Raw genomic sequence first — 27,343 nt, 5'->3', positions numbered from 1 at the left:
CAGCTATAATATCCTCCTGACTAAAAGGAATATTAGAATCGATAAAAATGGAGACACCTTTAGTTTTACTCTGGGAATTTGCATGAAATAGAGGACCCTTCCAAGATTTAAAAATTCGATTTTTATCACATAACCTGATATGCGTCTCTTGAGCAAAAATTATATCAGGCTGGAATCAATTTATAACCTTAAATGTTTTCTTACGCTTAATAGGATGATTCCAACCGCGAACATTCCAAGTTAAAACATTTAACTGTTTAGATGTCATCATGAAACTTTGTATCTAAAAAAATGTAGTTTGACACATGTCAGGATAAAGTGATCGAAAATGGCGGAGATGAACAACAATAAAAATAATTAGCATATGCTCCGGGATTCCATAATGGGGATTAAAAAAAGAAAAAAACAACCACCCAACCTACAAAGCCCAGAAACAAGTCGATGTCAATTGACGCAAGCCCCAAGGAAAGCATAGACGCGAATACAGCTCCGCCTAGCTGAGTAATAAAAAATAATAATAAAAAAGTAATCTCTATCTCCCCCTACCGAATATAAATCTCAGTATAATTAACTTGGAAAGATAGTGTTTTTCTTGTGAAAGCAAATAACCTTCAATTTGAAAGTAACCTTCATAATATTAGATAAGGGGAGAAAAACACATCCAAAACAATTCTTGGAATATTTTCACAAAAGAAAAACAATCGCCATCTTTAAATTGTCGAATCTGTCTTTAAAAAAACAAGGAAATCCAAATAATTACTTTTTAAAAATCTTCAATAAAGCATATGGAATAAAAAAAACAATTGATTCATTTAAATACTGCAAAGAAAAAGTTCTAGATTGTTCAAACTTAACTACAGCCTATCAACAGATCTCGCACTATATCTTCTAAGGTTGAAACCCTCCAAACCAGTCTTTTTCAAAAATAAAAATACATTTTGAAATAAATACTTTCTGTGACCATCAAATCTTCCAATTTTATCAGTCTTTACACCGCGAGACAATCAAACCATTATAAGCCATTCAACTTCAGGTTTCAAATTCGTCGTCATTGAAATATTTGCACAGAAGAAAAAAAATCGCTATCTTTAAATTGTCCAGTCTTTCTTTAAAACATAAGAAAATCCAGATAATTACTTAAAAGAAACTTTACAAAAGCATACGAAACAAAAAAAAACAGTTGGTACATTTAGATGCTACAGAAAAAAAAGTCTAAATGGTTCAGAATTATCTACGATCTTTCAACAGTTCTCCCGCTATATCTTCGGAGGTTAAAACCCTTCAAACCAGACTTTTTTGGAGATAAATATACATTTTAAAGTAAAAACTTTTATAACCATCAAATCTTCCAATTTCTTCACTTTACACCACGAGACCATCAAACTATTATAAATCATTCAATCTTCAAACCAGATTCGCCATCGGACTCGTCAGACAAAGAGTTAATAAAATGCAGTGCTTCAGCTGGATCATGGAAAATACGAATTCCAGAATTTTTAATGATGATCCTTAATTTCGCTGGATACTGTAGTATGGAAAAAGCTTCTTTTGAAAAGCTAGTTTCATGGAAGGACCAAAAGCAGCACGTTGTTTCACAGTTTCACGTGGAAAATCATCAAAAAAATTGATTTCTGAGCCTTGAAATGAAAATATTCTTTGTTTTCTTGTAAGTTTAATAATGCGTTCCTTATCTCTAAAACGGAGAAAACGCACCACAATATGCCTGTTTTTACCTTCATCTAAGGATTTTAAAGCACCAGTTCTGTAAGCCGATTGGATCTCCGGGAGTTGCGAACAGAAATAAAGACTGAAACATTTTAGCAAAATAGTCCAGTGTGTCGGCAGATACTGATTTTTCTTTTAATCCAACAATTCGAATATTATTCCGACATGATTGAGCTTCCAAATCCACAATTCTTTTTTGAGCCTTTTTCAAACGAGAAGAGAGATCAGCCGCATTTCGATTGACTTCTTTAAGAACGACACTCAAAGAGTCAATTTTTCCTTCAAATTTCCCTTTTAGTTGAGCTATTTCAGTGCAGATACTGCTGATTCCAGATTCTAATCTCTTGACCCAAGGGGGTTCTTCTGCGTACTTGTCGGTCTTCTTAGATTTCCCATTAGACGGGTCCATATTTCGTCTGGTGGTCTTCGAAGTAGCCATAACTATTGCTGTACAAATTCGACTGAATAAAGTTGAAATTTCAAAGTTTAAATCGGAAAAGGGAGAGATTAAAGGCGGACAGTAAGCAACTGAGTCTTACATGTCTGAAAGCTGGAGACGGAGTCCTTCCTTTTTCTCATTGACTTGGGAGTCCATTCAGCCCACAGAGCTAATTCTAGGTCACTTTATGCCCCATTTTCCTGTAACTGGTTTTTGCTTACATGCCTGTTAACTCACCACATGCCATCCACACCCCTCAGCCAGTTTCTTAGACCATAAGACAAAGGAGCAGATTTAAGTGATTTGGCCCATCAGGTCTGTTCTGCCATTCAATCTTGGTTGATTTATTTTCCCTCTCAACCCCATTCCCCTGCCTTCTCCTGACACCCTTGCCAATTAAGAACCTCTCATCCTCCAATTCAGATATATTTTCTTCTATCACTTGAGCTGGTGGAAATTTACAGCAGTCACCCATCATCCTGCACATTTTTCAGACATGGGAGAAAACTGGGAACCTAAAGTCACAGGGCGAACATGGGAAGTCCCCAAGGTCATGCTCGAACCTGGGCTGCTGCAGTTTGAGTCAGAAACTCATTTGTCTCATTTGTGAAATGGTACTTAACTGTGTTAATGACATAGAATATAATGACACTACAACATTGTACAGGTCTTTCTGTCCCAGATCTGGCAACCTTTCAGACTACACCATAATCAATGTAACGTTTCCCTTCCACATAGCCCTTCATTTTTCTTTCAGCCAATTGCCTATCAAAGAGTCCTAATCTCCCTCTACTACCACACATGTTCCACGCACCCACCACACTCTGGGGGAAAGTACGTATTGCTGACACCCCCCCCTTGTACTTCCCTCTAATCATCTTAAACTGGTGCCCTCTTATTAGTTATTTCTGCTCTGGGATAAAGGTGCTATTCATCCACTCTACCATCTTGCTGTGAGTAGCGATTTCTCTCCTGTATTTGATATGTGCATTTTCACTGTAGCACGGTTTGTATTGAGAATCAGAATGATTCTGAGACCGACAGAGTGAGATTAGTCATAGAATCATAGACACTACAGCACAGAAGCAGGCCCTCCACTCCAAGCTTATGCTGAACTATTATCTGCCTAGTGCCATCAACCTGGACCAGCAGTGTAGTGCATGCTTAAGACTGGGAAATTAACAACTTGCATCCATATTTTCTGTATTGATTCTAGAGAAAGTTGTGGTACCAGAGGAGACAACTGTACAAGATGTTCAGTCTTCTGAGCCTGAGCCAGTTTATATAGATGAGGTAAGTGTTTGTTTTATGCATTTCAGTACTTTATTTTTCTCCTTCCCTTTCACCCATGTTCCACTTCCCTACCTATCAGATTCCTTCTATAGCCCTTTCCCTCTCCCATCTATCAGCTCCCAGCTTATCACTTCATTCCTTCCTCTTACCCTCCCTCCACCACCTACCTTCCCCCCTCACCTGGTTTCACCAATCTCCTGCCAGCTTGTACTCCTTCCCATCCCCACTATTATCTTGGCTTCTACCCTTTCCTTTCCTCAGCCTAAAACATCAGCTGTTTATTCCTCTCTGCAGATGCTGCCTAACCTGCTGCGTTCCTTCAGCATTTTGTGTTTGTTGCTCTATATTTTTCACCTTCATGTGCCTTCCTCCTTCCCAGAGGAATGCTTATTTCCATCAGGTGTTGGTAGGTTTCTGGTATTTTTCACAGCCAGATGTCAGGCATCAGCAGAATGCTCTCTCTGCTTTCCTCTTGCATTTCTCTATTTCCGGCCCATAACCTCTTGAAATCCTTACCTGAATATCTCCCATCTCTTTAAATGTGCTCCTTTAGTCTGGAAAAGCTTTTAGTCATTTGTCCTAGTATCTTGTTTAAAGTTAGGTACATAAATGGTTTTTAATCAGACAGCCATGATTTGTATTAATTGGTTTATTATTGTTAGATGTAAAAACATTGCATGATCATTCCATTACAGCAGTGCTTTGAAGTAGTACAAGGAAAAATTAGTAACAAAATGCAAAATAAAATATTAGTTACAGAGAGTATGTGTGTGTGCCCTTAACTCCTAGTGGAGTCATCGGGGTGCTGTCATGACAAGCTTTTTGCACTGATCTTTTTGGTGATTAATCATCATACTTGGGCATCTGAAACCTGGCGAAGCCCATCCCTTGCCAGTTTTTTTGGAGTCGGCTGGATTCAAACTCGGCAGCCTTTGCTCCGAAGTCCGGCACTGATGCCACTACGCCACCAGCCGGCCATTACAGAGTGTATATGTGTGTATACAGCACAGTTACAGGCTCTTCCAGCCCAAACCGGCCATGGCATCCAATTATAGCTGTTGACCAAAACTTACTAATCCATGTGTCTTTGGAATATGGGAGCAAACTGGAGGAAACTCACGCAGTCTCAGGAAGAATATACAAACTCCTTACAGACAGCGGCAGGATCTTACAGTAGGCTCTGTAATACCATTGCGCTAACTGCTATGGTACTGTAATTTTTGTTGTAATTTTATTTTATAGTCGTAAAGTTCTACAGTGTAGAAGCAGGCCCCTCGGCCCATCTCATCTTACCTAACCTTTATTCTGCCTGGTCCAATCGCCCTGCACCTGAATCATAGCCTTCATACCCCCCCCCCCCCCCCTTTCCATGTACTTATTCAAATTTCTCTTAAATGTCCACCACTTCCACCGGCAGTTCTACGATCTCACCACCTTCTGAGTGAAGAATCTCCCCCTCATATTTCCCTTAAAACGTTTCACCTTTCACCTTTCATCCTTAACACATGACGTCTAATTCTAGTCTCACCCAAACTCTGAAAAAGCATCCTATCTATTCTACTCATAATTTAGTATGCCTCTATTAAATCTCCCCTCGTTCTCTTAATGCTCCAGGGAATAAAGTCCTGTGTTGGAGAGCTGTAGCTCTTGAAGATTAAGCATATGGTTGTCCATGTGTGAAAAGAAAAATTATGTTTGGGCTGACTGCTTTTAATATTATTTTGACATTGCAGGACAAGATGGACCAGGTATTGCAGATGCTTCAGAATGCAATACCTACGGATCAGCAACCTGACTCGGCAGAGCTGCTCCACTTAGAAGGTAACGGGCCTTCAAATACGAATGTTGGAAGCAATTATTTTATAAATGAGCTTTGAAAATAAATCATATACAAAATACTGGAGTAACCCATTGGGTCAGGCAGCATCTATGTAAAGGGAAAAAAAGCATTTTGGGCCAAGACAAAGGGTCTTGGCCTGACATGATGACCTTTCCATAGATGCTGCCTGACCTGCTGAGTTCCTCCAGCATTTTATATGTGCTACTCTAGATTTCCAGCATCTGCAGAATCTCCTGTGTCATTGAAAGTGAATCAGTGTCTCGCCGTAATGATCAGAGGAGCTTGGTTAATACCCTCATGCAGGAGAGGAGAAGGTAGGGCAGGTGGGTAGTGCAGGTAGTTTACTCCTCTCCATAGATGCTGCCGGACCTCCAGCATTTTGTTTTGTGTTGCTCAAGATTTCCAGCAGGTGCACAATCTCTTGTGTTTAGGTAGTGCAGGAGTCCCCCGTGATCATTTCCTGCTTTACTATCATGTTAGATGCTTTTTGAGGGGAGAGCAGCAGTAACAGTCCAATTTGTGGCAATATGGTGGGTGCTGATGTACAAAAGGAGGGGAACTTGACTGGGAGAGTGTGGTGTTCGGGGTTTCTCCTGCCACAAACATTACCGTAATGTTAGGACATTACTGTAGCTAAGCCTTTTCACTAACCTGATCAATTCAGGAATTTGTTTTGCTGATTCCTGTGGGAAGTCAGTATGCCTGAGTATACAGTAGTGAATGGGAGGCTGTGGGTCAGCCTCTGGTTTCAGAGCTTTGTCCTTCCCAGCTCCTAACCGCGCAGTTGTGAAGCAAATGTATTAATTGATGTTCTAGCCTGTTTGCTTTCCCTCTGTTTTAATTTTGGTAAATAACCTGTAGATTTACTTCTCTTGTATCTTCTTTCCCAGATGTCTGTCAACAAATGGGACCAATCATTGATGAAAAACTTGAAGAAATAGACAGGTAGGAATCCAGGCCAAAAAACGCCATGTGCTATTCTTCCAGTAGCCTCCTTTCCTGACATAGGCTTGGCAACAGGTATATAGCTTCAAATCTATGAAATTTTGATGTAGTCCATCTCTTACATTGGTTCCCCAAATGTAAATTGATAGTTCCCTTCTAACATGTTAAGGTAGATGTATGTTCACTGCATGTAATTGTACCATACATTGCCTTCACCCAGGCAAGATGAGCCTCTGGAGTGATTTCTTGGAGCCTTTAGACAGGGAGTCCTTAAGCTTGGAGATTCTCTGGTGTTTTATTGTAGGGCACATCATGCTCAAGCCTGACTGAGCCATGAGGATTATGAGAGACATCAGCACCAGGAAGCGAGGCATTTTTCTATGCTGAGCTTAAACTTTGCCTCAATATCTGCACTGCCGTTTCACCAAGAGCCAGGTGTTAGTAAATTCCTACTGGATGCGTTTTACTCTGCATGCATCTGTTCTCAGTAATTAGCAGCTAACTTATCCTGAGCATAATTATTTTTCTTTAATATGTTGGAATGTGATGGTCCATGTGAACATAGTAGGCTAAAATAACTGTTTCTGTGCTATTACTTGGACTCTTCAGGGAATCCCCTCCCTCCCAGAAATGCCCAGTGTGACACACTTGTTCCTTATAATGAATCTGTCACTGCACACCGTATATTGTTTTCGTAGGTTACAGCGGGATATTGATGGGTAGAGCTGGGCTGAGAAATGGCTATTGGAGTTCAATCCATAAAAATGTGAAGTGATTCACTTGGAAAGTCTAACTTGGGAATGTTGCCTGGTTTAGAGAGCGTGTCTTATGAGGAAAGTTTGAGTGAGTTATGGCTTTTCTCTTTGGAGCAAAGGAGGATGAAAGGTGACTTGATAGAGGTATATAAGATGATAAGAGGCATAAATAGAGTGAATAGCTGGTGTCTTTTTCTCAGGGTGTAAGTGCGCATAATTTTAAGATGATTGGAGGAAAATGTAGGAGAAGGTATTGGAGCTAGTTATTGTTTTTTTTTAACAGAGTGATAGGTGCTTGGAGTGTGCTGCCAGGGTGGTGGGAGAGGCAGATACATTGAGGACATTTAAGAGATTCTTAGAGAGGCACATGGATGAAACAAAAATGGAGGGCTATGTGGAAAGACTGATCTTAGAGTAGATTAGTTAAAAGGTTGGGACAATCTTCGTGAGCCTTAGGATCTGTACTGTGCTGTATTGTTCAAAAGTCAAACTCTGGCATGGTTAAATTTCTGATTACAGTATGCTGGGGATAGCAGAATAAGACTCGGGATACCCAGATAATAGTTTTCAGAGATTCCACAGTTAGAGAATGATATGGTTATGGTATGTTGCCCCCCAGGTGCCAGGGTCGGGGTGTCTCGGATTGGATTCACAGCGCTCCAGAAGGGGTGGATGAACAGCCAGAAGTCTGAAGCCTTGATACATATCGGCACTGATGACATAGGTAGGGAAGGTGAGGAGGTTCTGAAGAGAGATTTTAGTGAGCTGGGTTGAAAGCTGAAAAGCAGTGCCTCCAGGGTAGTAATCTCTGGATTTCTGCCTGTGCCATGTGCCAGTGAGGATAGGATAGGAGCATTTGGCAGATAACTGTGGCTGAGAAACTAGTGTAGAGGGCAGGAGGTCAAATTTATCTATCGATCATTGGGACCTCTTCTGGGGAAGGTACAACCTGTACAAAAGGGCTGGGTTACACCTGAACCCGGGGGGGGGGGGGGGGGGGCAAATATACCAGAGTAGTTCAGGAGGGTTTAATTTGGCATGGGGTTGGGAATCTGAGTGATAGGGCTGAGGATGGGGTAGATGGTTTACAAACAGCCAGTGTGTAGTAAGACTGCTAGCAAGGACAGGCTGATGATAGGGCAAAATTGCAGTAAAAAGGGGACAAAATCAAAAAGAGTGAATACAGGATTGAAGGTGTTATATTTGAATGCACACAGTATACAAAATAAGGTAGATGAACTTGTAGCGCAGTTACAGATTGTCATGTGTGACATTGTGGGCATCACTGATAGTTAGGCAGAAGGGATGGCATGGTTCTATAGTTTTTTTTTAAAAAAAGAGCTGACTTAGGATCAGAAGGCATAGAATCATTGTGGGTAGAGCTAAGGAACTGCAAGGGTAAAAAGAAACTGATGAGAGTTGTATTCAGACCTCTGAACAGTGGCAAAGATGTGGGGTACAAATTACAACCTCATATCTTGATGTGTATTTGGATTTTCAGAAGACCTTTGACAAGGTGTCACAAGCTATGAGCTCATGATCTTACAGGAAAGATACCAGCATGGATAAATCAGTGGCTGATTAGCAATAGGCAAAGAGTGGGAATAAAGGGAGCCTTTTCAGTGGTATTCCACAGGGGTCTGTGTTGACATCACTTCTTTGTACGTTATATGTCAATGACTTAAATGAACAAATTGATGGCTTGGTGGGTGATAACAAAGATAGGTGGAGGGGCAGGTAGTGATGAGGAAGCAGAGAGGCTACAGAAGGAATTAGACAGATTAGGAGAATGGGCTAGTAAGTGGAAATGGAATACAGTGTCGGGAACTTTGGTAGAAGAAAGAAGAGAGAAAATAGATAGATAGATAGATAGATAGATACTTTATTCATCCCCATGGGGAAATTCAACATTTTTTCCAATGTCCCATACACTTATTGTAGCAAAACTAATTACATACAATACTTAACTCAGTATAAATATGATATGCATCTAAAATCACCCTCTCAAAAGCATTAATAAATAGCTTTTAAAAAGTTCTTAATAGTTTACTAAAATACATTGAATGGTAACTTAAGCTCAGTCCTAACCCCGGCACTTTAACATATCTTACCCCTGGCGGTTGAATTGTAAAGCCGAATGGCATTGGGGAGTAATGATCTCTTCATCCTGTCTGAGGAGCATTGCATCGATAGCAACCTGCCGCTGAAGCTGCTTCTCTGTCTCTGGATGGTGCTATGCAGAGGATGTTCAGGGTTTTCCATGATTGACCGTAGCCTTCTCAGCGCCCTTCGCTCTGCTACCGATGTCATACTCTCCAGTTCTGTGCCCACGACAGAGCCTGCCTTCCTTACCAGCTTATTAAGACGTGAGGCGTCCCTCTTCTTAATGCTGCCTCCCCAACACGCCACCACAAAGAAGAGGGCGCTCTCCACAACTGACCTATAGAACATCTTCAGCATCTCACTACAAACATTGAATGACGCCAACCTTCTAAGGAAGTACAGTCGACTCTGTGCCTTCCTGCACAAGGCATCTGTGTTGGCAGTCCAGTCTAGCTTCTCGTCTAACTGTACTCCCAGATACTTGTAGGTCTTAACCTGCTCCACACATTCTCCATTAATGATCACTGGCTCCATATGAGGCCTAGGTCTCCTAAAGTCCACCACCATCTCCTTGGTCTTGGTGATATTGAGACGCAGGTAGTTTGAGTTGCACCATATCACAAAGTCCTGTATCAGTTTCCTATACTCTTCCTCCTGTCCATTCCTGACACACCCCACTATGGCCGTGTCATCAGCGAACTTCTGCACATGGCAAGACTCCGAGTTATATTGGAAGTCTGATGTGTACAGGGTGAACAGGACCGGAGAGAGCACGGTCCCCTGCGGCGCTCCTGTGCTGCTGACCACCGTGTCAGACCTACAGTCTCCCAACCGCACATACTGAGGTCTATCTGTCAAGTAGTCCACTATCCAAGCCACCATGTGAGAGTCTACTCCCATCTCCGTTAGTTTGTGCCTTAAGATCCTGAGCTGGATGGTGTTAAAGGCACTAGAGAAGTCCAGGAATGTAATCCTGAATGTAAAATTGAAAAATCTGAGGTGCAAAGGGACTTGAAAGTCCCCGTGCAGGATTCCCTAAAGGTTAATCTGCAGATTAAGTTGGTGGTGAGGAAGGCAAATGTGATGTTGGCATTTATTTTCAGAGGACTAGAATATAAAACCAAGTATGTAATGTCCTGACGAAGGGTCTCAGCCCAAAACGTCGACAGTGCTTCTTATAGATGCTGCCTGGCCTGCTGTGTTCCACCAGCATTTTGTGTGTATTGTTTGAATTTCCAGCATCTGCAGATTTCCTCGTGTTTGCTGTGTAATGTTGTGGCTTTTTAAGGCACTGGTGAAGTCTCACTTGGAGTATTGTGAGCAGTTTTGGGCCCATTTGTCTAAGAAAGGTTGTGCTGACATTGGAGAGGGTTCAAAGGAGGTTCACAAAAATGATTTTGGGATTGAAAGGCTCTTCATATGAGGACATTTGATGGTTCTGGGTTTGTACTCACTGGAATTCAGAAGAATGGAGGGGGGATCTAATTGAAACCTCTCAAATGTTGAGAGGCCTTGATAGAATGGATGTGGAGAGGATGTTTCCTGTGGTGGAAGAATCTTAAGTCCAGAGGGCACAGCTTCAGAATAGAGGGACATCCTCTGAGAATGGAGGTGAGGAATTTCTTTATCCAGAGAGTGGTGAATCCGTGGTATTTGTTGCCACAGTCAGCTGTGGAGGCCAAGTAATTGGGTATATTTAAGGTAGAAGTTGATGGGTTCTTGATTAGTTAGGGAAAGAAGGCAGGAGACTGGGGCTGAGAGGGAAATGGATCAGCCATGATGGAATGGCGGAGCAGACTTGATAGGCCAAAGGGCCTAATTCTGCTCCTACATTTTGCGGTCTAATGGAGTGAGGTGTATATGCAGTGGTTGGAGAATACTGTGACAGAAATTCCAGTTGGCTAGTCAAGTCAAGTCACTTTTATTGTCATTTTGACCATAACTGCTGGTACAGTACATAGTAAAAATGAGACAATGTTTTTCAGGACCATGGTGTTACATGACACAGTACAAAAACTAGACTGAACTATGTTTAAAAAAAAACAACAGAGAAAGCTACACTAGACTACAGACCTACACAGGACTGTATAAAGTGCACAGAAACAGTGCAGGCATTACAGTAAATAATAAACAGGACAATAGGGCAAGGTGTCAGTCCAGGCTTCGGGTATTGAGGAGTCTGATAGCTTGGGGGAAGAAACTGTTTCATAGTCTGGTCATGAGAGCCCAAATGCTTTGGAACCTTTTCCCAGACAGCAGGAGGGAGAAGAGATTGTATGAGGGGTGCATGGGGTCCTTCATAATGCTGTTTCCTTTGCGGATGCAGCGTGTAGTGTAAATGTCCATGATGGTGGGAAGAGAGACCCCAATGATCTTCTCAGCTGACCTCACTATCCGCTGCAGGGTCTTGTGATCTGAGATGGTGCAATTTCTGAACCAGACAGTGATGCAACTGCTCAGGATGCTCTCAATACAACCCCTGTAGAATGTGATGAGGATTGGGGGGGGGGGGGGGGTGGAAGATGGACTTTCTTCAGCCTTCGCAGAAAGTAGAGACACTGCTGGGCTTTCTTTGCTATGGAGCTGGTGTTGAGGGACCAGGTGAGATTCTTCATCAGGTGAACACCAAGAAATTTGGTGTTCTTTACGATCTCTACCGAGGAGCCGTCGATGTTCAGCGGGGAGTGGTCGCTCCGTACCCTCCTGAAGTCAACAACCATCTCTTTTGTTTTGTTCACATTAAGAGACAGGTTGTTGGCTCTGCACCAGTCCATTAGCTGCTGCACCTCCTCTCTGTAAGCTGACTCGTTCTTGCTGATGAGACCCACCACAGTCGTGTCATCGGCGAAGTTGATGATGTGGTTCGAGCTGTGTGTTGCAGCACAGTCGTGGGTCAGCAAAGTGAACAGCAATGGACTGAGCACGCAGTGCTCAGTGTGATGGTGTTCATGTAACATCTGGAAAATAGTTTGCTGAGGACTAATTATGGCACATTCTGTTCATGGACGAAGTGTCAAGGAAGTTTCAACATGACATTTACTGTTGAAATGGGTCACATGTGTGGTTTTAACAAATTATATTAAGTTTAAGTTTAATATTTAAATATAATGGCATGCAAGGTCTTTTTGTTTGTTGTTTGTATAAAATGTATACCTCTCATATGACCTGATTATTCTCTTACTCAGGAAGCACTCAGAGCTGTCGGAGCTGAACTTGAAAGTCTTGGAGGCCCTGGAGCTGTACAACAAATTGATGAATGATGTGCCTCTGTACTCTTCTATATACTCCAAGCCTCAGACCCAGTCACAAGCTCGGGGTTTCTACACACAACAGCCGGGCTCTGTCCCAATGCAGGTTGGTTCCATGGTGTGGTAGGAAACTTGGAGTCATAGAGAGTCAACATAAACATAACACCTCACAAAAACAGGCACTTCTGCCCATCTAGTTCATGCCAAACTGTTACTCTGATTAGTCCCATCAACCAGCACTTGGACCGTAGCCCTCCATAACCATCCCATCCATGTACCTGTCCACGTTTTTCTTAAATTTTGCCATCAAATCCATATCTATGTTTTCTGCTAGCAGCTGATACCACATTTGCACTACCCTCTGAAGAAGTTCCCTCTTGAGTATGGCTTTCACCTTAAGCCCATAACCTCTAGTTCTCATCTCACCTAGCCTCAGTGAAAAATGCCTGCTTGCATTTGCCCTATCAAAACACCTCATAATTTTGGAAACCCCTACAAGATCTTTGCTCATTCCGCTATGCTCCAGGGAATAAGGTCCTAACCTATTCAGTCTTACCCTATGAAAGTCCTTTTTACCAAGAGTCTCTAGAAACATGGCTGCTTAGCCCCTCGCTAACAAGCCAATGAACTCAGTGGTGAGAAATACACCTTTCCTGAACTCTGTATGTCTAAGGTCAGTAAGACTTGAGTCCCACCAAACCAGGAGAGCCAGGATGTTTTGACCACCTGCACCCCAATCTGAGCGAATACTGTGTAAGTGCTGCCTGCATGCAATTACCCGTCAGTCAGAAATAAAAGATCATATACTGCATACAATTATAAAGAAAGTATATTTACAAATGTCAGCTTTATCGAACAGTTATTAAGAAAAAGAAAAGGAAAAAGGTAAATGGGCTGCTTTACGGTTAACCCAGTCCAAATGTGCACCTCAGTTGGAGCTCATCTTGAAGTTGTCTTTGCCTCACACACTGGACCCACAGTCTGTGTGAAAGCACACATCGCCTTCTGAATGTCGCTCAAACTCCATCTTGAACTAACGGGCTCCCCAATGGGAGTATTGACCCTTCCTCTTTGAAGTCATTCATTTGCTCAAAGCACCTTGTGCAACAGGGACAGCATCCTCAGACATCTTCCCTCCTGTCTTCTCCCATCTCCTGCCAGAAAGCCCACAAATCCATCACAAAAACCTCTCCACCCAGCGTTGTCTATAATCCTCTACCAATTCCACCTTCCTGATTGACTGACACAACATTCCTAAGTTGAACAGTATAGTGCCAATATAAAGTATTCACCCCCACGCCCCCCGGAAATTGTCATGTTTTATTGTTTTATGGCATTGAATCACAGTGGATTTAATTTGGCTTTTTTGTCACTGACCAACAGAAAGACTTTTTGTGTCGAAAGTGAAAAAGGACCTCTATAAAGTGATCTAAATAAATTACAAATATATAAAACACAAAATAATTGATTGCATAAGTATTTGCCCAGTTCAAGTCAGTATATAGTAGAAGCACCTTTGGCAGCAATTATAGCCTTGAGTCTGTGTGGATAGGTCTCCATCAGCTTTGCACATCTGGACACTGCAGTTTTTCCCCACTCTTTACAAAACTGCTCAAGCTCTGTCAGATTGTATGGGGATTTTGAGTGAACAGCCCTTCTCATGTCCAGCCACAAATTCTTGTTTGGATCGAGGTCTAGACTCTGACTTGGTCTCTAGGATATTAATTTTGTTGTTTTTTTTAAAACCATTCCTGTGCAGCTTTGGCTTTATGTTTGGGGTGATTGTTTTGCTGGAAAACAAATCTCCCAAGTTGCAGTTCTCTTGCAGACTGCATCAGGTTTTCCTCCAGGATTTCCCAGGATTTTTCTGCATTCATTTTACCCTCTACCTTCACAAGCTTTCCAGTGACTGCTGCAGTAAAGCATCCCCACAGCGTGATGCACCCACCACCATGCTTCACAGTTGGGATGGTATGCTTTTGATGATGGGCCGTGTTTTGGCTTATGCCAAACATAGCGTTTAGTCTTATGACTAAAAGCTCAATTTTGGTTTCATCAGACCATAGAACTTTATATCAGCTGACTTCAGTCTTCCACATTCCTTCTGGCAAACTCTAGCTGAGATTTCCTGTGAATTTTTTTTCAACAGTAGCTTTCTCTTTGCCACTCTCCCATAAAGCTGTGACTGGTGAAGCACCCAGGCAGCAGATGTATGCACAGACTCTCCCATCTCAGCCACTGAAGCTTGTAACTCCTCCAGAGTTGGCATAGGTCCCTTGATGGCCTCCTTTTTGCATGGTCGATCAGTTTTTCAGGATGGCCTGCTCTAAGCGGATTTTCAGCAGTACCATATTTTTTTCTGTTTCTTGATGATTGACTTAACTACTCCAAGGGATATTCAATGACTTGGAAATTTTCTTGTATCCATTTCTTGACGTGCTTTTCAATAACCTTTTTGCAGAGTTGCTTGGAGGGTTCTTTTGTCCTCATGGTGTAGTTTTTGCCAGATACAGGTGTATTTTTACTACAAAATCAATTGAAACACTGAGTTTCTGCTGAGTTTCTCCAGCATTTTGTGTGTGTTACTACCACCAATCTGGCAGGGCATTCCACATACCCACAACTCCATTTTAAAAGAAAGCTTACCTTTGACATCACTCTATATTTTCCTCTGGTCCCCTTAAAATGATGCCTTGTACACATCTATCAAGTCACTTCTCATCCTTCACTCTAAAAATCAATCTAACCCTTCCCTCCAATATAATCCTCCATTTTTCAATCATACATGTGCCTATGTATCTCTTAAATTGTCCCTAATGTACAGATACAACATTTTAAAGACATTTAGTCAGGTACTTGGATAGGTAAAGTTTAGAGGCATGTGGGTCAAACACAGGGAAATAGAAGCATCTCAGGCAGGCACACTGGTTGGTGTGGAAAAGTTGGGCGTCTTAACACAAACAAGAGAAAATGTGCAGATGCTGGAATTCAGAGCATGCACATACACAAAAGTTAGGCCTCTTTCTGTACAACCTGTCTGACTCTACTTTCGAAAAATATTAACTTGAAACTTTGCCTTTGTTCTCCATAGGTGTATCAAGGACAGTCTCAGAGTGCAACTTACATGGCAGCAGGCATCTCCCAGGTAGCAGCAAGCCAGGGCTACAGTATAGCACCAGATCAGATTGGTGCGCTGAGATCTCTGCCCCCCAATGCAAACCAGAGCAGTCAGCCTCCCTATATAAGGTACAGTGTGACTGTGAAGGGTTGACCGCCGGACGCCTTCCCCAGAAGGGCTCACTTGGGTTACTGTGATGACAAATGACCATAGGGAGAGTCCAATAACAGAGTAAAACCATGTGTTGGTGTGTCACGACCAATAGATCAAGTTCAAGTTTAATTATCATTCAACCATACATGAATATAGCCAAACAAAACAGCATTAATTAGACTCTATCCAACTTCAGGCTGACCACTTTTCTTTTTGCCTTGGTCCACTGGACTCTCGCACGAGTTAGACCATAAGATATAGGGACAGAATTAGGCCATTTGCCCCATCAAGTCTGCTCCACCATTCCATCATGGATTTATTTTCCCTCTCAAACCCATTCTCCCCATAACCTTTAACACACTTGTTAATCAAGAACCTATCAACCTCTGCTTAAATCACCATACATTTTATTCCCAGGATCATTCTCAAGGACCTCCCCTGGACCTTCTCCGACACCACCACATCATTTCTTAGACATATAGGGCACAAAACTGCTCACAACATTAAGTTTTGGTTTAAGCTGTAGTGCTGACTGAGGAGCCCGATGCCCAGCCTGAGCTCTCCAGCATACCATTTGGAGGAGTGCAACACACTGAGGTGCCCCTTTATCCCCTGTGGTTCGCCCTGTACTTGCAGTGGCTTCCTATTCCTGGCAGGTTTTGTTTCTTGCCTCTCTTGAAAGGCCAGAAGAACAAGACAAGGAAGTTCACCTTGCCCTCTGTTTACTTCTGAGTTTTTACTGTCTTGTGCACAAGTACATAAGTGCACAGCTGTAATGTAAACCTTGCTTGCAGGAGGAGCAGCATAGGTAGAGTGCCTATAAAAAGTACCGTAGATTCCGTACTACAGAGCGCACCTGATTAAAAGCCGCAGGCTCTAATTTTAGAAAGAAAATCAATTTTGTACTTGTACAAGCCGCACCGGATTTTAAGCCGCAGGTGTCCCACGTTGTAATATGAGATATTTACACAGAAAGATATTACACGTGAGGATTTTTTAACTTTTAATCAAATCCGTATGGTAACATAAACAAATACATATTGCAAATGCTTTTTTTCGAACCGTGCCTGTAACACGGCTACTTTTAAATATACATACGTATCGGTAACACACAAATTACGTTGCGTATACTTTTTTACTGAACAGTGCACGAACAACATTCCAATATCTCCTAACGACTGGTAAAAAAATATATACTGCAGCCTACCAGGAAAAGTTATTGATCGCCTTTAACTTAAAAGCTGCATCATCGCGCGGGTCTAATGCGTTCGCCCCCTCCTTTCCGTTTATCGCAAACCGGTATTTTCCCACAAGACGCGGCAAAACCGGATGTGACGTCATAGCAGCCCGGGATGTAGTACAGAAAACAAATATACTTAAAACACTTCTAACTTTAACTAGAAAATACTAACAAATGAATTACTAAGCGAAAATATCATAAACTAAATAACTGCCATAAAGGCAGCACAATGCTTTTCTTCGAGTGTTTTCCATGTTGATGAGGGTGAGTACAAATGACTGATTTACAATAATTTAATTGTGAAAGTGCGCTTGATTTATCGTACAATTTCATTGGACCTCTGTGAACTACTCATCAATTTTATTGGTCTACTGTTACGAGGCAAAATGTTTTTGGCGGCATGAAAAAAAACCATGTATTAGCCGCACCGTAGTAAAGGCCGCAGTGTTCAAAGCTGTTCAAAGCGTGAGAAAAAAGTAGCGGCTTATAATCCGGCATCTACGGTATTCATCCCACCCCCACTTGGAAGTTTTCATGTTTTATTGTTTTACTACATTGAATCACAGTTGATTTATTTTGGCTTTTTTGACACTGAGCAACAGAAAAAGACACTTTTGTGTCGAAGTGAAAACATCTCTACAAAGTGAAAAACTTTCAGATTCAGATTCAGTTTGTTGTCATTTAGAAACCACAAATGCAATGCAGTTAAAAAATGAGACAACGTTCTCCGGAATGATATCACAAAAAGCACACGACAAAACAGACCATACAAGAAAAACCACATAACGTTTGGTAATCCCAAATCCAGAGTTCGGAGAGGCTGCTGTGTATCAGTATCGCGCTATCATCTTAGCACGTTCCTCGGAAAGGAACTCCAAACCCATCAGACAAAACAAGACTACCCAGGCACACCAAGTCAAGAGACCAGCACTACCACCCAACAAACCAAAAACCTACACAAAACCACATAGTTATAGTTAACATTTAGTTGCAACAGTGCAGACAATACCATAATTGATAAAAGACTGACAAAAATCACATAATTATAACATTTAGTTACAACAGTGCAAAGCAATACCGTAATCTGATAAAGAGAAGACCATGGCACGGTAAAAAGTCTCAAAGTCCCGACAGCCCATCATCTCACACAGACTGTAGAAGGAAGAAAAACTCTTCCTGCCATGATCCTCCAGCACTGCAACCTTGCCGATACAGCCCCTGGAAGCATCCAACCACAGCCAACTCTGAGTCCCTCCGAAAACTTCAAGCCTCCGACCAGCCCTCCGACACCGAGCACCCAGCACCATCTCTGCCGAGCGCTTCGACCCCGGCATCGGCCGCCAAGCAACAGGCAAAGCCGAGGATTCGGGGCCTTACTCCTGGAGATTTTTTGATCGCACAGTAGCAGCGATTTCAAAACAGGCATTTCAAAAGTTTCACCCGTCCGTCTCCATCAAATCAGGATTGTACATGGCATCCTACTTGACAGATCACAGATTAGATTACAGATATTCATTCCGAACTGACTGCTGCACGCTGCTGTGTCGCGCCGCCATCTTTGTGCTTAAAATAAATACTGCACTTTTTATGAGAAATAACAATTAAAACAAAAATAATCCATTGTAGTGCTAAGTGGTCGGTGTTCCTAAACTGTAGTGATTAGGGTTGTGCGTATTGGTTCTAGAACTGAATGGTTGAAGGGAAGGAGCTGTTCTTGAATCTGCTGGTGCAAGCTGCAAAATGGCCAAGGACTAGAGCATTGGAGTCTCCATACCACTCAGAATGCTCTCCACTGTATCTCTCTAGATGTTTGTAAGAGTCTTGTTGACGTACCAAATCTCCTCGAATTCCCAATGAAGTAGAGCCACAGGTGTAATTGCTTTGTGATTGCATCAATATGTTAGTCCCAGGATAGACCCTCTGAGAAGCCCAGGAGGTGGAAGCTGCTCACCTTTTCCACCTCAATGAGAAGCGGACACATAGAACAGTACAGTACAGGCCCTTCAGCCCACAGTGTGACTATCTTTTAATCCACTCCAAGGTCAATTCCATCTAAGAGACTCTTAAATGTTCCTAATATATCTACCTCTACCACCACCCCGGTAGCTTATTCCATGCCCCCACCACTCTTGTCTGCCCCTGACATCCCATCCCCTCATGCTTTCTCCTTGTATTAGCCATTTCTGCCCTGAGGAAAAAGTGTATGTTCTTCTGATTTCCACAATCAGTTCCTTGGTCTTGCTGACAATGGATGCGCACGCGCAGTGGTTGTCAGGATCTGATATTCTGTCAACAACAGTTGTGTCTTTGGTGAATTTATAGATCACATTTGAGTCGTGCCTAACCACACAGTCGAGAGTAGGGAGAGTAGAGCAGTGGCTAAGCACGCATCCTCGAGGTGCACCTGTGTTGATTATCTCCTTCCATCCAGGACTTCCAGTATCACTGCTGACGTCCCTCTGATAAAGGTTATATAACTGGGGATAAGTAATGAAACAGTGATTTGGGCAACGTGTTTTCTATTTGTTCTACAGCACTGGAGCACCACCAACGTACATGAACCAAGCAGCAAGCCTCCAGGTGACAAGTGGACCTGCCACCCCCTACACAGCTCAAGTAGGATTGAGCACTGACATGTCTGCCTATCAGAACACTACAGTCAGTGCATCTTTGGCTGCAGGCTACCCCATGGCGTCCCAGGCTCAGTCTCTCCCCCAGCAACACTCTAACTACTTCCAGCAGCCGCTGCTTTGAAGCTTGTCTCTGGGGGCACATCTCCAGGCTGTTGTACTGGTTTCTGTGTTACTGTGCTGGTACTGCCCTGTTTAATGTGCACTGTGTTACATTTGAGATTTCCTTTCACCAACCCTTACTGCTCACAAGGGCATTTGTAGTGGGCTAATTTTCTTTTTAATGAAATGGGTGTAAATTTGTTTTCTAGTTTTTTAAGTGGCCTCTCCCTCTCTCAGATCTGGTGTACCATTAAGTCCTTTTGCTCATGGCCCCACTGAGAACTCAGGTGTTCCAGCAAATTGTCCTTGCTGAATGTTGTGGGACTGACATGTACCAGCGTTCCCTTCCCACCCTCTCATTGCAACTACAAGACATGACCCTCGAGAGTCACCTTGGCTTAGTTCTTGGAACAGTGAAAGGTGTAAATCCAACTAGACTGTAGGAAGAGACTGTGGAGTGCATCTGGGACTGGTTACTATTAGCTACAGAATTTTAAACTAGAGAACAAGGTTGTTGAGAAAGAGCACAAGTTAGAACAGACTGACTTTGTCAAGAGCATCAGAATTACAGGTGAGGATTAGTTTTTAAGCTGAATACCAACTCAGTGATGTGACTATTGGCAATCTGGGTAAGTAAGGACTTGGACTGCAATCTATATACTGTTAGCTCCCTGTATTCCTTTCTGTTCTGGATTGTGGGACACTGAATTTTATGCCCAATCTTTTCCATTTTTTCTGTCTTGACCAGGCAGAGGTAGGTTCTGAAATTCAACCACAGTGTGTGATATTGCACTTGCTGCTTTGTCACAATGAACAATGAGCTGATCGAGATTGGGCAGACAGAAGACTGAGCATAAAAACTCACCCTGAAAGTGGACCCTGAAGTTGCCCAAAAACAGACTTTAAAACAAAAATACTGTACTTTTAACGGCCTGAAGTATCATCGTAAGTCAATAATGGGTAAAGAATTGAGTAAAGCAGTAGTGGTGAAGCATCAGATGATTGTGCTTTGAACATGTTCTGCTCTGGGTTCATGGTCCAGTGGTCATTTTGTTCACATTCACAGTTCAGTGAGTGTACAGAATTATCAATACATCAATACTTCCTTTTATCAACTATGCTTCATGAAAAATCTCCCTCAACAGATTGTTGTGTAGATCATGATTCTATCCCTGTGACACCCATGGAATTGAATTAATTAATTTTTATATCGATCTGTATGCATCAGAAATCTAAATAAGCACATAATCTTTTATTACCTTGTTTTGCAATTTAAAAATTCATGCTTCTGTCTCTAGAATTTGGTACTTTAGTTACCTGGACAAATACAGCCCCCCTTCTCCACCACAGGACACACGTGTCCCTGAACTAAGTGCTTTGATCAGGAATGTGTGTACCTGAAATGGTCACATAGCGATCATCCCTTTAATCATGTTCCGCCATGGACTTTGCAAGAGTCTACAACTGTACAGGAGTAAATTTACAGGAGGTTTTGTGGAGCTGATGAGCAGGAAAGGAAGCTATAACCTTGGCTTTCAACAGGGAAAGTGAAACACTTGTGAATCTGTTTTGCGGGTTCTTGACTGAAATTGTGCAGCTTAATTCTGATTGAGCCAGTTTTTGGTACCTCTTTTCCCCCTACCCAAAATGTGACCATTCAGAGTATGAATTGCAATCTGATGTTCTTGGAGAGATTTTGCAACTGGTGGGGAAATATTTTTTTTAATTTCCAGTTTACTTGTGTTTTAAAGTTTGTGGTGAGCCCTGTATTCAATCGTTATAATAGAATACTTGATAATACTCAATGACTTAAGTCTAGTTCCAAGATCAAACATTGTGAACCTCAGTTGGCATGCTTACAGAAAAGTTGACATGTTTACAGAAAATTGGGGAATAGTTCTTTGAAATACTTCTCTTTTAAAAGACAAGATTTAATAATGTTGCTGTTTAAATGTTTTAAAAAACTTTGTTATACTAATGACAATACTGTAGGATACAGCAGGATTTTGTACACTTGTGTTGCGCACAGACTGGACAAGGATAACTCTTGTACTCTTGGGAGATTCCCTGGTGCTCGTGAGGCCAATCAAGGCACATTCCCTTTTCTCCAGTATCCCGCGTCCCCCTCCCCCCATTCCTCATCCATAAAATATTCCTTACGATAATGACCATTTCTGGCCTGGACACCTCTCCTCGTTTCACCAGATATTCACCTGTCCCTTGGTGGCTCATTGTAACTAGTTGTCACTTAATTCCACCCATTTTGGTAGCTGCAACTAACAATAAGGAATTGTACGTACTGCTTCTTTGGATGTGTTAATGATCACATATTTATAGCCTCGGTTTTGGTGTCTCCCGATATTTAAATTAAGCCATTAGATATTTGGGCTAGAAAAATATCACAATCTGAAGATTGTCACAAAAGTAGGAACGGTCACTTCGTCAAACTTATTTTCCCTTTTTAAATCTGCTTATTTATATTAAGCAACTACTTGTATTTAAAACAAGCACAATAAGACAGAAACCAGTCAACCTTCCAAATTAATTCTATTATAATGTATGTTGAAGATTTGTTTATAGTTGTATTTTACTTTATTCCTTCCAAATAAAGAAAATAATCTGCTGGTTTTGGCTGTTTTCCCACTTGATATTTGCTTTTGTGTGCGTGATGCTCAATCATTGTAATTGGGAGTGTGGGATTACTCTTTTTTTTGTTTATTTCTATCTGCACAAGACCCTTAGTTTTAATTTTATTCCTTCAGTGAGTGTTGTAATATCATAGATGCAAGATGTCAGCAAGAATGATGCACAATGGTGGCTTGTACTGATATTTACTAGGCTTCAACTGCCTTCTAATTCTTTCAAATAATAAAATAATTAATTTTTATTTAAATAAAGCTCATGTGTTTTGCACTTTTTGCATGTTCCTTGCTAGTTTTAGATGAGATTCACTACTCTGCCTCTGTTTTAAGTGACCAGTCCTCTATCTTCTAATGTTCTCTTGTTTCTCTCATTGAAAATATTTATAAATATATAATACTATCTACAAGATACTCTTAAATATCACCAAGACCAAGGAGATGGTGGTGGACTTTAGGAGATCTAGGCCTCATATGGAGCCAATGATCATTAATGGAGAATGTGTGGAGCAGGTTAAGACCTACAAGTATCTGGGAGTACAGTTAGACGAGAAGCTAGACTGGACTGCCAACACAGATGCCTTGTGCAGGAAGGCACAGAGTCGAATGTACTTCCTAAGAAGGTTGGCGTCATTCAATGTCTGTAGTGAGATGCTGAAGATGTTCTATAGGTCAGTTGTGGAGAGCGCCCTCTTCTTTGTGGTGGCGTGTTGGGGAGGAAGCATTAAGAAGAGGGACGCCTCACGTCTTAATAAGCTGGTAAGGAAGGCGGGCTCTGTCATGGGCAAAGTACTGGAGAGTTTAACATCGGTAGCTGAGCGAAGGGCGCTGAGTAGGCTACGGTCAATTATGGATAACTCTGAACATCCTCTACATAGCACCATCCAGAGACAGAGAAGCAGTTTCAGCGACAGGTTACTATCGATGCAATGCTCCTCAGACAGGATGAAGAGGTCAATACTCCCCAATGCCATTAGGCTTTACAATTCTACCGCCAGGACTTAAGAACTTTTTAAAGCTATTATTAATGCTTTTTGAGATGGTGATTTAGATGCATATATTTTTTTTACTGAGTTAAGTATTGTATGTAATTAGTTTTGCTACAACAAGTGTATGGGACATTGGAAAAAAGTTGAATTTCCCCATGGGGATGAATAAAGTATCTATCTATCTATCTATCTAAATGAAATTAGTATTTCACCATTATTCTTAGTTGCTCTTGAAAACTAATTGGTACTTTATAGTAGTTTCTAACTGAAAATACCTGGTTTTGAGAAAACAACAAAACTAAAATAAAATTGAAAAATTAAACCCAATTTACATTAAGATAACACTTCCATAATACTTAGGAACAGACTTGGGCCATTTGGTCCAACTGGGAAGGAGAACAGCCAGAGGTCGTGGTACATATTGGTACCAACAACATAGGTAGGAAAAAAGAAGAGGTCCTGAAAGCAGACTACAGGGAGCTAGGAAGGAAGTTGAGAAGCAGGACCTCAAAGTTAGTAATCTTGGGATTACTGCCTGTGCCACGTGGCAGTGAGTATAGGAATAGAGTGAAGTGGAGGATAAATGTGTGGCTGAGGGATTGGAGCAGGGGGCAGAGATTCAGATTTCTGGATCATTGGGACCTCTTTCGGGCAGGTGTGACCTGTACAAAAAGAATGGGTTGCACTTGAATCCCAGGGGAGGTTATATATCTTGGCGGGGAGGTTTGCTAAGGCTATTGGGGAGAGTTTAAACTACATTTGGTGGGGGGTGGGAACCAAATTGAAGTGACGGAGGAAAGGGAGGTTGGCTCACAAATAGAGAAAGCTTAGAGACAGTGCAAAAGGGAGGGTAGGCAGGTGATAGGGAAGAGACACGCTCAGACGGATGGTTTGAGATGCGTCTTTTTAATGCAATGAATATTATGAACAAAGTGGATGAGCTTGGAGCGTGGATCAGCAGTTGGAGCTATGATGTTGTGGCCATTACAGAGACTTGGATGGTGCAGGGACAGGAATGGCTACTTAAAGTGCCAGGCTTTTTCAGAGAGGAGGCAAAAGAGGTGGGGGTGTGGCACTATTGATCAGGAATAGTGTCACGGCTGCAGAAAAGGAGGAAGTCATGGAGGGGTTGTAAACAGAGTCCCTGTGGATGGAAGTTAGGAATAGGAAGGGGATTAATAACTCTACTGGGTGTTTTTAATAGACCACCCAGTAGTAACAGGGACATCGAGGAGCAGATAGGGAGACAGATTCTGCAAAGGAGTAATAATAACAGGGTTGTTGTGGTGGGAGATTTCAATTTCCCAAATATTGATTGGCATTTCCCTAGAGTGAGGGGTTTAGATGGGGTGGAGTTTGTTAGGTGTGTTCAAGAAGGTTTCCTGACACAATATGTAGATAAGCCTACAAGAGCGAGAGACTGTATTTGATCTGGTCTTAGGAAATGAACCTGGTCAGGTGTTGGGTCTCTCAGTGGGAGAGCATTTTGGAGATAGTGATCACAATTCTATCTCCTTTACCATAGCATTGGTGAGGGATAGGAACAGACAAGTTAGGGGAGTGTTTAATTGGAGTAAGGGGAAATATGAGGCTATCAGGCAGGAACTTGGAAGCATAAACTGGAAACAGATGTTCTCGGGAAAGTATGGAAGAAATGTGGCAAATGTTCAGGGAATATTTGTGTGGGGTTCTGCATAGGTACGTTGCAATGATGGAAAGGATGGTAGGGTACAGGAACCATGGTGTACAAAGGCTGTTGTAAATCTTGTCAAGAAAAGAAGAGCTTACGAAAGGTTCAAAGAACTAGGTAATGCTAGAGATCTAGAAGAGTATAAGGCTAGCAGGAAGGAGCTTAAGAATGAAATTAGGAGAGCCAGAAGGGGCTGTGAGAAGGCCTTGGCAGACAGGATTAAGGAAAACCCCAAGGCATTCTACAAGTATGTTGAAGAGCAATAGGATAAGATGTGAGAGAATAGGACCAATCAAGTGTGACAGTGGAAGAGTGTGTGGAACCAGAGGAGATAGCAGCAGTACTCAATGAGAACATTGCTTCACTACGGAAAAGGATCTTGGCAATTGTAGAGATGACTTGCAGCAGACTGAAGAGCTTGAGCATGTACAAACGTTTGTTGATATTAAGGAAGAGGATGTGCTGGAGCTTTTGGAAAGCATCAAGTTGGATAAGTCACCGGGACAGGACAGGATGTAGCTCAGGCTACGGTGGGAAGCAAGGGAAGAGATGGCTGAGCTACAGGCAATGATCTTTGCATCATCAATGAGGACAGGAGAGGTTCCGGAGGATTGGAGGGTTGCAGATGTTGTTCTCTTATTCAAGAAGGAGTAGAAATACCCCAGGAAATTAGTGGTTGGTAAGTTGATGGAGAAGATCCTGAGAGGCAGGATTTATGAACATTTGGAGAGGCATAATATGAAACAGAATAGTCAGCGCAGTTTTGTCAAGGGCAGGTCGTGCCTTACGAGTCTGATTGAATTTTCTGAGGATGTGACTAAACACATTGATGAAGGAAGAGCAGTAGATGTAGTGTATATGGATTTCAGCAAGGCATTTGATAAGGTACCCCATGCAAGGATTATTGAGAAAGTCAGGAGGCATGGGATACAAGGGGACATTGCTTTGTGGATCCAGAACTGGCTTGCCCACAGAAGGCAAAGAGTGGTTGTAAATGGGTTATATTCTGCATGGAGGTTGGTGACCAGTGGTGTGTGTCAGGGATCTGTTCTGGGACCCCTACTCTTTGTGATTTTTATAAATGACCTGGATGAGGAAGTGGAGGGATGGGTGAGTAAATTTGCTGATGTCATAAAGGTTGGGGGTGTTGTGGATAGTGTGGAGGGCTGTCAGAGGTTACAGCGGGACATTGATAGGATGCAAAACTGTGCTGAGAAGTGGCAGATGGAGTTTAACCCAGGTACATGTGAGGTGGTTCATTTTGGTAGGTCAAATATGATGGCAGAATATAGCATTAATGGCAAGACTCTTGGCAGTGTGGATGATCAGAGGGATCTTGGGCTGTGAGTCCATATAACCATATAACAATTAGAGCAGGGAAACAGGCCATCTTGGCCCTTCTAGTCATGCAGAATGCTTACTCTCACCTAGTCCCACCTACCTGCATTCAGCCCATAACCCTCCATTCCTTTCCTGTCCATATACCTATCCAATTTTTTTTAATGACAAAATCGAACCTGCCTCTACCACTTCTACTGGAAGCTCGTTCCACACAGCTACCACTCTCTGAGTAAAGAAGTTCCCCCTCGTGTTACCCCTAAACTTTTGTCCCTTAACTCTCAAATCATGTCCTCTTGTTTGAATCTCCCTTACTCTCAATGGAAAAAGCCTATCCACGTCAACTCGATCCATCCCCCTCATAATTTTAAATACCTCTATCAAGTCCCCCCTCAACCTTCTATGCTCCAAAGAATAAAGACCTAACTTGTTCAACCTTTCTCTGTAACTTAGGTGCTGAAACCCAGGTAACATTCTAGTAAATCTCCTCTGTACTCTCTCTATTTTGTTGACAACTTTCCTATAATTCGGTGACCAGAACTATACACAATACTCCAAATTTGGCCTTACCAATGCCTTGTACAATTTTAACATTACATCCCAACTCCTATACTCAATGCTCTGATTTATAAAAGCCAGCATACCAAAAGCTTTCTTCACCACCCTATCCACACGAGATTCCAACTTCAGGGAACTATGCACCATTATTCCTAGATCACTCTGTTCTACTGCATTCTTCAATGCCCTACCATTTACCATGTATGTCCTATTTGGATTATTCCTACCAAAATGTAGCACCTCACACTTATCAGCATTAAACTCCATCTGCCATCGTTCAGCCCACTCTTCTAACTGGCTTAAATCTCTCTGCAAGCTTTGAAAACCTACTTCATTAACCACAACGCCTCCTACCTTAGTATCATCTGCATACTTACTAATCCAATTTACCACCCCATCATCCAGATCATTAATGTATATGACAAACAACATTGGACCCAATAAAAAATCCCTGAGGCACACCACTAGTCACTGGCCTCCAACCTGACAAACAGTTATCCACCACTACTCTCTGGCATCTCCCATCCAGACACTGTTG

The 27,343-nt window shown here is 42.1% G+C and overlaps 1 protein-coding gene across 2 annotated transcripts in view; it reads left to right on the top strand.

Moving 5' to 3' along the window:
• Nucleotides 1–22,488, top strand: part of stam2 (signal transducing adaptor molecule (SH3 domain and ITAM motif) 2) — an 87,678-nt gene extending 65,190 nt beyond the window's left edge. For both annotated transcript variants that reach the window (XM_073046117.1, XM_073046116.1), the window contains exons 9-14: nt 3,381–3,457; nt 5,191–5,278; nt 6,188–6,242; nt 12,286–12,454; nt 15,440–15,594; nt 19,394–22,488. In XM_073046117.1, coding sequence (XP_072902218.1) covers nt 3,381–3,457; nt 5,191–5,278; nt 6,188–6,242; nt 12,286–12,454; nt 15,440–15,594; nt 19,394–19,613 — 764 coding nt within the window. In that variant the 3' untranslated portion in view covers nt 19,614–22,488. The remainder of the gene's footprint in view (nt 1–3,380; nt 3,458–5,190; nt 5,279–6,187; nt 6,243–12,285; nt 12,455–15,439; nt 15,595–19,393) is intronic.
• Nucleotides 22,489–27,343: the final 4,855 nt, after the last annotated feature.

This window comes from Hemitrygon akajei, chromosome 5, assembly GCF_048418815.1.
Source record: "Hemitrygon akajei chromosome 5, sHemAka1.3, whole genome shotgun sequence".
Lineage (NCBI taxonomy): Eukaryota > Metazoa > Chordata > Chondrichthyes > Myliobatiformes > Dasyatidae > Hemitrygon > Hemitrygon akajei.
This window is presented reverse-complemented; position numbering and strand designations above follow the sequence as displayed.